The sequence below is a fragment of the Pipra filicauda genome, unplaced genomic scaffold (genome assembly GCF_003945595.2).
Source record: "Pipra filicauda isolate LSUMZ 115617 unplaced genomic scaffold, ASM394559v2 scaffold34_size3990699_pilon, whole genome shotgun sequence".
Classification (NCBI taxonomy): Eukaryota; Metazoa; Chordata; class Aves; order Passeriformes; family Pipridae; genus Pipra; species Pipra filicauda.
In genome coordinates, this window is record NW_024104476.1 from 3525569 (window position 1) to 3539897 (window position 14329).

General features: G+C 36.3%; 1 protein-coding gene across 4 annotated transcripts in view; it reads right to left on the reverse strand.

The window, feature by feature from the left end:
• Positions 1 to 314: 314 nt before the first annotated feature.
• Positions 315 to 14329, reverse strand: part of TENT2 (terminal nucleotidyltransferase 2) — a 44383-nt gene continuing 30368 nt past the window's right edge. For all 4 annotated transcript variants that reach the window (XM_027717193.2, XM_027717194.2, XM_027717195.2 and 1 more), the window contains 3 exons: positions 11597 to 11688; positions 6345 to 6424; positions 315 to 4488 (listed from right to left, as the gene is read on the reverse strand). In XM_027717193.2, the coding sequence (XP_027572994.1) occupies positions 4414 to 4488; positions 6345 to 6424; positions 11597 to 11688 (247 nt within the window). In that variant the 3' untranslated portion in view covers positions 315 to 4413. The remainder of the gene's footprint in view (positions 4489 to 6344; positions 6425 to 11596; positions 11689 to 14329) is intronic.

Sequence of the window (14329 nt, forward strand, 5' to 3'; positions counted from 1 at the left end):
GAGTTCTCCTGTGGCCTCAAGAAAAGGTGCATTTAGCAAGTTCCACCCTTGAGCACACCCAGAATGCCTCAAATTTGACCTAGAAAGGTCCAGTACAATAACTAGTGGATGAGCCTCAGAAAAATGCATTTAGTAATTTATACCATACTGTAAGGGGTATCAGATGCACTGTGACATTTAATCATACAAAAGGAATGTATTTAAAACCGAAATTTGTCGCTGTTTTTCATCACACAACATCTAAAATTTCCTCTTTGAGTGGACTTGAACCAATTTTAATTTAAACCAAAGACAAACTATATTACCACGCAGAATTTAGGTTAAGCCACGTTTACCCTTTATTATTCTGCATTTTACACAAAATGCAGTGCTTTTCACAGACAAAATGGAAATATTTCCAACATGTACCAGCCAAATTAGTGACAAATTAAACAAAAATATTTTCAGAAGAGGAGGAAAAGCACCTCTGATTCTAAATAACAAACTTCCAAGGTATTTCAGGTATAAACCACTGTACACACAGCATAACCCTAACACCCCCATCATTTTTACCATTCTTCAAATAAATAGGTGGTTATAAATCAGTAAGGAAATTCTTCCTTGTGCTATAAGTATAGAAACACCCAACCAGGTATTTCTGAGTACAAGCTATCTCTGCAAAGGTAAATTAAAATCCCCCCAACATTTCAAAACAATACAGACAGGCAAAATCTTTGTGCTCCCTTGACCTACCCATTGACATACACAATTTACAAGGTGAGAATGTAACTTTTTTGAAAAGTGTATTTGAAATGAATATTAAACTAAATTAAACACTACATTTTATCATGAGTACAGACAGTGCACACAGCACAATGAAATTTAAGGTAGAGTACTTCACATTCTTTACAAGTGGAAGGCAAGAGCATTACAAATTTTCTAGAAATGCTTATATATTAAGCACAAGTTTTGATTCAGTCTTCAGCAAAGTAAAAGAAAGGTGAGTGCTCTTTTACCAGAACCCCTTCAAATTATCTCCAGACCTAGTGCTCTCCCTTCTGTACTTCTCACAAGTTAATCTGTCCTGTAAATTGACCAAAAATAGTGTATTTTTTCACGCTTTTCCTACAAGCATCATACTATGTAAAATCAATGAAGGAAAGATTTATATCAGAACACACAAGGATTAATTACAGAGAACAACACAAACAAAAAAAACCCTACAAAATACAAGACAACCCAGTGCAAGTAGAGTCCAATAAACCAAGAGTGACATTCACTGATAGACTTAAATTTAACACCAAATATACTGTGAATTCAGTCCAATGACCCAAGTATAAGGAAAACACTGGTTCCAAAGAAGCACTTGGGATGGTATTCACAAATACTAACTTTAGATTTTCTACAAATCACCTTACATCCTTTTATTATGGCTGCCCATTTCTCCCAAATTATCATGTCACCCCATAATGTGAGTCTTAAAATTTATTTATATTGATTTCTTTTTTCAAAAAAAATAAACCCTTATACTGCCAGAATACCTTAAGGTACTGAGAGTACACTTACACATTCACATTTTAAGAAAAGTGAGAACAAGAGCTAGAAGAGAAACTTTAAGTTTCACAGCTTACAGCCTATGCCAGGTCTGCATTTCTGTCACCAAAATGAAAGCTTTTGTTAACGTTTGGTCCTCCCATGCACCTTTGAGCCTGTTCATTAAAAGTACTCCTGGAGGACTGAAGAGAGTTCTTAAATTCCTACAGAAGACACTAGTGGTTTCTAACATATAAGGTGAGAAAAGACAAGCAAACCCAATGCCAAAATGAGTAGAAAAGAACAGTCCTAAAATAACAAAGAGTTGAACTAAAGCATTTTTATTTTGAGGCAGTTACAAACCTCAAAGATAGCATCTTGCACACCCAGTGAAACCTTGGTCAGCCATGAAAAACACCTTTTACCAAATATTTCTCAGAAAAAAATATTCCTGCTATGGTGTATGCCAAGAGATAAGTAGGTGAAGGTTTTTATTTTGAAGCTGAGGAGAAGGAAAAACTTCACACTAACACTAAAATTTATGATAGCCGTTACCCAATTTCTCCCTCTGGATATTTGCCCAGAGTAGATGAAAATCCAAGTCATTAAACCTCTGAACAACTTCAGACTAAGCAGAACTGAATCAAAGTTAAAGTTCAGTTCCTACCCACTCTCCCCAAACCATTTATTTTGTGGTATTATATTAGAAGTTTTCAGAAAAAAGTTGCAGCCACCATTTAACAAATATGCTATAAACAGGCTTGTCCTCAAACAACTAGGGAAATCAACCATCTAGAATTTATATTTCTGATTACAGATGTAGCTTATCAGAAGTACATCAACTTCAGAGAAAAACACAAAAGAATTCTTTTGAAAGACACAGACCATTGTGGTTACAGACCTTGACTTGTAAATTTTTACAGAGTTGCATGTAGGTATTACCATTTTTTTTACTAACTTTTTAAAAACAGTTAGGGGGAAGTGCTTTCAAACACAGAGCATTAATTTAAGGTGTAAGAAATGTTGACACATTAGGCGATGCAATGCAAACTTGTAAGAAACACAAAATTTTGTGCCTGACATCCAGCCCACTTAAAATACATTTTTGCCAAGTTTGAACATGTATGTCCCTTCTTGCTTATCCTACATTGGGACAGTTTTAAATTTTCTAGACAAAGATACAGCCAACATATTTTTAAAACAAGAAGCAGCCCTCCCCTTTCCCCAAAGTCCACCTAGAGCTTGTAGAGCATCTTTGATTCCAGATATCAGCCTGTCCCAAAATCTTGTGCTTCAATTTTACGTAAAGCAGATCAGAGTGAATGTTTCACTGAGATGCAAGTCTACCATCCTTTAGAGGAAGGGCTGAGAGAGGGAACATCCACACGGAGGGAAAATGTTTCAGTGGCCTGATAGAGTCAGATTAAAAGTGAAAGACTGTTCAAATTACAGAAGGAAGTGTTTTAAAAAGCAAGCCAAATCCTCTGGAGACTAGACTATGATGAAGTGTGCAGAAAGTAATCACACATCAGGCAAATAGTTTATAGTTCCTAGAACTTTGAAATAAACTAGAACTTTAAAGTTTGCACGAGAAGTGATAATGCTTGTTATTTTACAGTTATAGGGGTTGTTGCACTATTATTAGTGAATGCAATAAATCAAACTTTTACCTGTTCACAGATGCACTGCAAAATAGCCATAATAGATGTTTATGATTTGCAACATGGGCCCTACCTTACTGGCCATTTCCTATTCTACTTAATTACAGGAAATATTTTAAATATGCAGAACAAAATAACAGAAACTGGAAAAATAAAAGTTTATATATGGAAGATACAGGTTATCTCACTGGACACCATATAAAACATTAACTTAAAAAAATGGAAGTATGAATTTGACATCAGTGGTAAGTATAGTTTTAACAACTAATTGGTCTTCAATAGCAAATACATGAGAGGCAGAAATTGTGCTACAATAGGTCTAAGAGAGGGTGTGCTATTTTTTTGGAAGAGTTCAAATTTTCAATATTACTTATTTAAATTCAATTTACAATGGCTGACCAATTTAAAATATTTACACAAAATCAAATGAGAAGTCCAGCTTATTGTAGCATTGGTAGGGTTGAGAGGTGTTTTGATTTGGTCTTTTTCTTTTTCTCCAAAGCAGGCATCACTACTACTTCAAATATGTAAAAGGAAGCACAAAATTTTTTTTTGCCTACTCTGTGTGAATATGAAGTATTTATGTATATTGAATTGAGCTTCTTTATTTCACCTTCTTCATAGTAGAAATGTTGCTGGAAAATTCCAGTTTAGATTACAGTTCTTAATATCCAGAACACTACCAACCATAATCTAGCTTCATTTTCATAAACAGTCACTTGCTATTCCAAGTGAAATAAAACTGGAAAGTGCCAAGTCGAACCAAAGTGCTTACTAAAATTAAGCAGATGTAAAGCATGGGCTCTCTGTTCACCAAGAAGTGGGTACTGTGCACAGTGCCTTAAGGATGGAGTCAGATTTGCACACTGATTAACTTTGAATGTCTAGTGTTTCATTGTTAAATCTGTCTGAATTAATGGCTACACAGATTATGCAAACAACAAGTCAATATATCCCCATACTTTCCCTGAAATAGATTTATTCTTGTTGTTTGCTGTGAGTTTCTTCTAGAAGCCAGCAATACAAGCATTTTCAGAACACATATCTTTGAATGAACAGTTGTATTAACAAATGTCGGTAATAAAATATGTCACATCCTTATAATAAACATTTCCTTAACAAAAGTTTATAGAGAAAAACAGGTTGTAAAGAGCCATGGGGTAGATGCCTCCTGATTTTGATACTGTTCTTTTTTTCAGCAGGTTAAAAAAAAAAAAAAAAAGAAAGTGAAAGAAGTTGGTTATCTTTTCAGTTCGTCTGCTCCTAAAGGTAATATACATTTCAGGTCTTTCTTATCTCGTAATACCCGCCAAGCCTGGGGAAAAAAAAGCACAAGGTTTTAAAAAAAAGACTAAATAATCTTTGCCATTAAAACTTAAATACCACTATAAGCAATAAGCATCACAGATCCACAAAAACAAGGTTGATATCTTCCCCTTCTTGAAAAGAGAGTTTGTGGATTGTTTTTTTCTTGGTTGGCTGGTTTTTGGTGTTTTTTAAGGGAAGCAAAATCCAAAAGATACATAAAACACAATGAACTAATGAGGAAGGTAGAGACTTTCAAGAAGACAGTGGATTTATTTTATTATATTATTATATATTTAAGTATTACATTGATATTCTTGCTGCAAAATAGTTCCTGATAAACAGTATTATACGCTGTCATTTCCCAAATGTAGTCGTGTCTTTAAAATAGGTTATTTCAACTTTCTTCTGTATTCTAGTGTGAATTTCAAGACATCTGTCAGGCCATGAGCCTGCAAAGAACTGTAATAGTCCTCCTGTTTTTACACAGAATTCATTTAAATCCCAATGTGTAGTGAAAATCAGAGGAAGAATAATCTCTCAAGGACAAAATAGATTCCTTAAGCTTCTTAAAAAATAGTGCAAGATATTAAAAAGTACTTGTACTTTTAGAACAACTGTGATTCTTATGGTGCCTAATAAAGAGGAAATTTTTTCAGGGCTGTATCACTCTCGTATATGGCTTCCAAACAGCTACAAACAAACAGCTGCTTTTATATTTTTCAGAAAACTACACAGGTTTGAAACAGCTTTTGTTCACTGAAAACTTGTAAAGAGAAGTTTCACTCTGATTTCATATAACAGTGAGAGAGCCTAAACTACTTTGTATACATGACTTATAGCAGATTCACAAAATCAACTCTTTTATGTACAAGTATTTAAACCAGTTTTTTTTTATGCTAACATGGTTAAAGAGAAGAAAACTAATGGACATTTCTGAACAGAGTTACAAAGAAAAGGTTATCCTTTTCTGAGTAAGGTAATCTCTTATAGCATTTGTTCTATTACAAGTATCTGGCACTGAATTACTTTTTGTTGGAGAAGTATTCAAGGTATTTAAGGACTTGAATAACTGAAGTAAAGAGGAGTCTCCAAGGACAGCATAATAGGGGAGTCTTAACTGGTTAAAGCTGGAAGCAAGTTCTGTGCACTAATTCCTAGTCATAACTACATTTTCAATAGTGAGAGATCTCAGAAAACTGATATTTCTGAGATCTCAGAATTGTGATTCCAAATTCAGTGCCTATGATAGGAGACAAGAACAAAAGCTGGCAGCAAAGATTTTCAGAAAAAGGATGTTTAGCCAAGGTCTAAATTTTTTCTTGCTTCAAAGTATCTTTTCCTCCCCTGCCCGGGACAGTGAAAGCTCCAGTTCGAAATACTCATGTTCTAAAAAATTATGAGTATGGTCTCCCTAAAGAAAAGTACCAATTTCATTAAGTTGTCAAAAATCAGCAAAACTCCATCATTTGGTGGTGATATTTATTAAAAATGGGACAGTAAGAAGTATAAAACATTGTCTATTACCAATCAAATTCATGTAGGAATAAATAATTAATGAAGACAAAGTTGTAATTCTGAAGCTATTTACTATTAATCATTAGAATTCTATACACACAAGAAAATCTAAGACAAAGGGTTTATTATTTCAAGTACCCATTTCAACTGAAGCCTGATGCTTAATGGCAGACATTAATAAATATTCTTAAAAATAATTTTCCACATTTTTTTTAAAAACCCACATTTCTATTATTTATACAGTGCAAAGCACAAACTATGAGAAACTGGCAGGTTTAATGACTAGAATTTGTATACTAAATTGAAAAGCAAAGTGACTGGAAAAATCGAATGAGGTGTACTTTTTACCTGTGTAAATTCACCTCTGATCATATCAAACTTCTGTTTCTCATGTACAGCTCTAGCAGTATTTGTCCCATCAAATGGTTCTGCAAGATCAAACACAAACATGACAAATGTTAAAAAAAAAAAGAGCTAGGTGGTCTCCACTAAGCAAGTAATCAGACAAAAAACAGTAGAGTCGACATATCATTGCTTCTCAAGAGTGTTTTGAATAGCCAATTCCACTTTGGTTCTCAAGCTTTCTTTCTACATAACATTTATCAATATGAAACACAAAACCAAACAGAGAAGCAAAGAAAAGTCCCAAACCCTGAATGCTCTCAATGACCCTAATGGAGTGCATCCTCAGAGAGTTTGAAGAGGAGACAAAGCTGAGTGGTGCAGTTGACACAACAGAGGGACGGGATGCCAAACTTGAGAAGTGGGGCCATGAGGACCTCAGGAAGTTCAACAAGTGCAAGTGCCAGGTGCTGCACCTGGGTCAGGGCAATCCCAGACATGCGTACAGACTGGGAGAGGAAGTGATCGAGAGTAGCCCTGCCAAGAAGGACTTTGGGGATTCTTGTGGTTGAGAGGCTGGACATGAGCTCGTAACGTGCACTTGCAGCCCCAAAAGCCAACTGTGTCCTGGACTGCATCAAAAGCAGCGAGGCCAGCAGGTCAAGGGAGGGGATTCTGTGATTCTGCCCCTCTACTCTGCCCTCATGAGACCCCAACCGAAGCACTGCATTCAGCTCTGGGGTCCTCAGCACAGCAAAGACATGGACTGCTGGAGCAGGCCCAGAGGAGGGACAGAAAAATTATCAGAGGACCGGAGCACCTCTCCTGTGACGAAAGGCTCAGAGAGTTAGGGTTGTTCAACCTGGAGAAAAGAAGGCTCTGGAGAGCCCTTATAACACCTTCCAGAACCTAAAGGGGGACTACAAGAGAACTGGAGAGGGACTTTTAACGAGGGCATGTAGCGACAGGACAAGTGGGAATGACTTCAAACTGAAAAAGGGCAACCTCAGATTAGATATGAGGAAGAAATTCTTTACTATGAAGGTGATGAGCCACTGGCACAGGTTGCCCAGGAATGGTGTGGCTGCCCCATCCCTAGAAGTATTCAAGGTCTGGCTGAATGTGGCTCTGAGCAACCTGGTCTAGAGGAAAATGTCCTTGCCCATGGTAGGCAGTTGGAAAGAGATAACCTTTAAGGTAACTTCAAACCTAAACTGTTCTATGACTCTATGAATGCTCTAATGATATGTAATCCATAATGAAGTCATAATTATCTATTGAAGCATACTATGATTGTTCTGAATTTATGCACCAGTAATTACTTGTTACAGCTCAATAGTCTGTGACAACATATCAGACTATAATATATCAGAATATTATACCAGAATATGACTTTTGAAACTTACTACACATGAGCCTTCTGGAACTATTCACTTCAGATTCATCTCATTCAACAGCTTCTCAGTGAAATATCAAGAATATAGCAAAGTATTTACTATAATTTTTTAATATAACACTGTTTATATATCAACTGCTGTAAAAATATATTTTATCACTTCACACCTATTCTGCAGTGTCTGTTCATAAGTTAACAATTTGTGGCTTCTACCTTCTAACCGACTACAAATCTATGTGCTGTTTTTATCCCCTTTTTCCTAACATAATTCATGTAATAGTTTGGAACTTTTTTTTAATTGCAAGATTAAAAAAGTACTCCTTGCTGCTAATAGGGTTGCCAACATTAAAGCAATAGATACTAAAAAAATGATGATGCAGGGACTACACATTACATTGTGCTACAAAACTGATTGTATAGTCCTCTGCCTTAAAAGAGAACTGCTTAAGTAACATTGTATATTTCACACTGGCAAAATGTATGACAGTCCTTAAGGGCCACAGAACCACAAAAGTATTTGCTAGATCAGGTAGCTTTTTTGTTTAGTTGGTTATGAATTGCTTTTTTTTCAGCATAGTAAAATAAAGCATTAACCAGACACCAGAAGACTTATGCCATTATGGAGACTGGAATTTCAAATTTGGAACATGTTCCATGGCATTAGGTTTTTATTTCTGCTATTTAAATGCACAAAGAACTTTTTTCATGCAATAGATGTTGCATATTTGGCAGTTTTCTAAAAGGTTTCTCTTCAAACTACCTAGAGTTCAGTGGACATTGACAGGCAGATTTATTTTATTTTAGGATGCACCATACCTTTAGGTTCGAGCAAAAAGCCATAATGAAATAAAAAAGTACATAATCCTCTAATATCAGTCACATAATCCGACAGAGTGATCTAGTGCCATTAAGAATTCCATGTCCCTTACTATATGAAGCAGTACAGAATTTCTTTTGTCTTAAATGTGATGGTAACTGCTTTTTTAATGCTGTGACCTTTATGTACTTTATATTGAAACAAGATATATCTATATCTTAAAGCAACAAGAGCAGAACTGTACAATCTTCTGAAACCATCAGTGGAAAAAAACTGACTTCCCTTTATTCTTCCTGCATATTTACTGTCAAAAGACAAACTCATTCCCTGGAGCACAGCAAGAGTAGTTTTGCAATCAGCTACTCTTAACACCACTACATTTTCTAACCATCAAGAGAGAGAGAGTTCGCTGTAAGTTATTTTGTTCACACAGAGAGATAAGAATATTAAAAGAAAAAAAGTAACACAACTTTAACACTGATGCTTGAGGGAAAGGCTAAAGGGGATCATCTTTCCAAATGAAAATCCAAGAAACCACACAACTTCAAAACTGTTGCCAATCAAGCCCTGAGGAATTCTTTTTTGAATTATTTTTAACATGTAGATCTGAAAGATTTGAAAGCATGAATCAAGTGCAGCTGAGATGGCTTCCAATTCAATTTCCCTAAATGACTATCTATTTAATTATCTCACAAAACTGTCATGTTTCTAGCTTTTCCAAACTGTATCTTTTTCAATATGAGAGTATAATATTACCTGATATAGACAAGATTTAAACTGAAACTAGAATAGTCACTAGTAATTTAGAATTTCTGACAAGGAACGTTCAAAATATTATCTAAAAGCAGTGTTGTCTGTATCTCTGTATTCCCATAATGGTAAAAGTCTGACAGATTTTAAACTGTCTGCAGAGAGCATCTCTAGTATATTTGTTTCTCTAACAGCAGAAATACATGTGAGAATTAGCCTTAAGGTCAATAACAATTAAAAAACCCCACAATTTTTGTTAAGCAAGCCTAAATACAGTGCTACATGCAGAATTATGGAAACTTGCAGGCATAGACTTGTGTAATCTATAAACAAATATATTTTAGATATCTTAAAAATATATGCAATAATAACAATTACTGAAATTTTAGTCTGCTAACTGGAAAATTTGACAAAGATTTGGAAACCAGAATATGTTGACATGTTTAGCTAGCTTTTGAAATCTTTTCAAGGTACACATACTTTTTGAGAGTAGTTCAGTTTAACAGCTGTTATAAACATGAAGCTTACTTTGAGTTGAAATAGAAAATTTTATTTTTCCCTTCCAATTTAGAAGTAAAACCTTGCTATCTGAGGCTAAACCTCACTAAGCCTTGAACCATATTGTAACAGGAAGGAATCAGATATGCCACCTATAGATAATTCTGCTTTTTTTAATAGTTCAAATGGAAAATGCATTCTTAAGGAAAAGTTGTATGCAATCAAGGCCATTAAATGCAAAATCTAGAGTTGTTTTTTGTATGCTGATATTCTATTTTCCAACCTGACAGAAAGATAACCTAACTATTCAACCACTTTGTAATGTCCTAAAAATTTGAGAGCTTGAAATACACAGTCCCCTGCAACAGAGTGGATCAACATCATGTGACAGCAGCAGACACAGCTGCCCAGCATTCCCACCTCCCACATTCAGATCAGAGCCTTGGCAATGCCTCACTATTCTATCCTGAATTATTTCAGCTGTGCAGATACTCTAATTCTCACATTTCTCAACTCTGAGACTACGAAGTCGAGTGTGCAATCATATTTCAGTGTGTTTTTTTTCTCCTATGAGTGTTACTTGATTTTTCCCAAAAAGTCAAACAAAGAACAGGAATCCCATCATGTGGGATTCACACTGACATTCATATGATTACATCCAAGTTGGTGAGCTCTGGGCCACAGAATAACCCCTTTCACCAGTAGGTAATTATTCTCTGCACAGAGCAGCACAAAAGCAGGAAATTACATACTAACACACATGGGTGCATGCCTACCCTCAGCAATCTTGAGGAATGTCTGTTCAGCCACAGGACTTCTGCCTTACTCCACTCCTCCCCCAGCAAAATTTTCCTGGTGTCTAACAACTCTTTCCATACCATTTGGCTCCTGTTCAACTTCTATTCCTCTTTTATCCTGAAACTTCAGCCCTTGATATCCTGATCTTAACAGCCTCCACTAATTTGCAGCCAGGGCCCAGGCCACCTCTCCCTATATGATAACTGTTTCCAGTTACACAGCCCCTCTTAGTCCTTCCTGCTTCTCTTTTCATTCTCCTAACATCTCAGTCCTTCTCTTGGTCTATCAGCTCCTCTTTCCCTAGTGCAAGCTTCATCTCCTATGTACGCTTTACTACTCATCTTCTCCACGTACACTCCCCACAGCAGTTGTAAGGCATCACAAGTACATGGATCAGGTTACTTGGATAGTGCTACTGCCCACTTCTGCCATGAGACCTGGCTGAGATCTGCAACTCTATCAGGTAGCCTGGCTGTACCCTCCTGTTCTGTACAAAGTCTACATTCACAAGCTGGCCAAAAACAGTAGCCACAAGAAGATCAGCATACACATCACTGCTAGGACTTGCAATGCCAGAGCATTTCTAGAACAAAGAATATTCCTCGAGAGTAATCTGAATACGTGCTGGGTGTGTTTTTTCAGAAGTTCAAACTTGGCAAAACTGATGACTATTTTTGTGGAGCAGAAAAACACACGACCGGCATAAAGGCCATTCCTTATCAAAGTCCTAATCCCTGATCCAAAAGTAACAGGGCAATGAGTGCTCTTGAAGAAAAGGTCAGGAGTACTATTTTTAAACACTACAGAACTTAAAACTTTCTTCTCAAATGTTTTTGACAGGACTGTTTCCAAACTATTTACATTGGTTAAACTTCATTTCCTACATAACGCACATACATAATATATTTCTCAAAACACAACCAAGGTAAAGTCTAATTGATAGATTTATGTATTTAATGTCTTAACAGTTAAAAATTATAATGCAGCTTCACATTTTACCTTCTACACAAATAAATTTGTTTCTCCATTCAATACCATCAGGTCTTGGAATAGCTTTGGCTTCACGAACTGAAATCATTTGATGGCTCCAACTAGAAAAAAAGAAAACAATTTGCAAAAATTTTTAACTTAATTCCAAATTAATAGTATCGGTTTACATTTAAAAAAATTGTTAAATTGCTATGTCATAATCCTGGTTAACACTATATTTTATAATAATGAAAAATTTAACAGTCCAATCTTCACAATTCAGTATATAAGAATAAGGAATCGTGTGTAGGAAACAAGAAATTTTTTCCACAAACAGAAGTTTAATTACAAAAGCGTATCCAAAATAGAGCATCATGGGTATTCATGAGTAACATATATTCACAACAGAATGACTTTTTCAACTAGCAATGTCAAACTGAATATTGACACCTACATTTATTTCTAAGTTCAAAAGAAATTATAGACTCAAATCTTTTAGAATTTGCTATGGGAAGAAGAGAAAGGCAAGGAGTAAGTGCAGATGAAGTCACATACTGCATTCCATTAAAAAATACTCAATAGTATAAAAATACATAGAGACAGCTTGCTTACAGGTCAGCATTCCTCCTGCAAGGAACCTATTACTAGAAAGCACCAACACTTTGTATAAGCTGAATTTTAGATCTACAAGTGCAACATCTCCCTACCACTTTCTGCACATAACTTTATGGTAACAAACCCATAGGAAATTATCATACTGAAACAGGAACAGCAGGCAATCTACAGGGCAATCTTTATCATGTGTCAACATCTTTATGATGCTTGGCACAACAACACGCCAAACGTAACGGAAGCCAAAACAACCACTTTCAGTTTTATGTTCTTATCTACCCAGCCAGTTTTCAGCTGCTCTTAACTAAACAGAGCAGGTCATGCCCAATGCCATCATGAGGCACATGCAGGGCAACCAGGGGATTGGGCCCAGCCAGCATGGGTTTGTGAAAGGCAGATCCTGCTCAGCTAACCAGATCTCTTTCTGTGACAGGGTGACCTACTTAGTGGATGAGGGAAGGGCTGTGGAAATTGTCTCTCTAGACTTTAGTAAAGCTTTTCACATTATTTCCCACAGCATTCTGGAGAAACCAACTGCTCATGGCTTGGCTGGGTGCATTGTTCAATGGGTTAAAAAGGAGCTGGATGGATGGGCCCAGAGAGAGAGGTTACCTCCAGCTGGCAGCAGGTCACAAGGTGGTGTTCCCCAGGATTTAGTACCAGGGTGTGATCTGGATGCAGGGATCAAGTGCACCTTTAGACAGTTCACAGGTGACACCAAGTTGGGCAGGAATGTTCATTTGCTAGAGGGCAAGAAGGCTCTGCAGAGGGATCTGGACAGGTTGGATAGATGGGCCAAGGCATGTGGTATAAGGCAAAGTGCCCTTAGGTCACAACAATCCCATGCACCGCCACAGGCTGGGAGGGGTGGCTGGAACGCTGCCCAGATTAAAAAGGTCTCTTCCAACAGAAGATTCTGTAAACCAGGGAACTACTCTATCAACAAAATGCCTGGATCACCAATAATGTATCACCATATATCCTGACTAAATGGCGCTTAGAAATAGGTGGTTAATGTGCTGCTAGCTGTACTGGTGTTATGTATATCTGACGTGATCTCCTGACTGAATCAATCTTTTGACATAATGCAAAAACAGAGGAGCTGGGCTGGGTACATCAACCACTTGCAGTAAATCTGTAAATATCAACTGGAAATTAAAGTACCATCTATAATTCATCAGCTACATTTGGAAGAACCACATGCTGCCTAGGCCACAGACCAGCTGCTGAAACTCCATTAAGTCAGTGGTGCTAAGACAGCTAAAAATCAGTGACTGTAATTCTACAAATTATCTTGAATACAGCTCATAATTAAAACCACTTATGAAAGTCAGTTGTTTGAATAACTGTACTTAGCCAGAACATATGCATTATTCTTTTATTGAAAAGAATATTCATGTTGAAAAATATGAATAGGGCTTATTTCCAAAAAGTGCAGGATGTAGCACGTGAAGTAGGTTTAGGATACCTCAGTGTGTATATTTAGACTTCCCCTGATATGTTCTTTAGAAAATTAGTACAGATGATGACGATTCCTAGCACTCAATGCAAACTAAAGCTTTCATTCTAACCCATCATCCTTCCTCTCCTTAATTCCCATAGTAGACTACTTTTGCAAGATTTACAGACATTGTGAAGCATCAAATACTTTCCTATAATGTCTTTTAATAAATGACCATCAACAGAAGCTTAATTCAGATGAATTGCTCAAAAATGAGCAAACATGAACACACATTAAAAAAAAAACACAAAAAGAAAAACAAAACAAAACAAAAAAACACCCAAACAAAAACCAAAACCCAAACCAAACCAACAAATAAAAAAAAAAAAGAGAGAGAGAAAATGGAAAATGTATATGCCCAGAGCATCAAACAAGTTTAAACTGCAGCCTGAGGACATTGGTTGTGAGCAGAAGATGACAGTTCAACTCATCTGCTTTTTCTAAAAGCCCTATTTAAAATTCAGAGTGATCCAGACTAGCGGGAGAAAAAAAAAAGTCATAAAACAAAGTATTCGATCTGCATTTAATTTAAGCAGGCAGTACTGTTTCACTTGAAACAGTACTTCTTCTCTTGAATTCTCTTTTTTCTAAGTTATACTCAATGCCTCAGCAAAAAATAAACGCATTTATAATACACCGGTTAAGCAAAA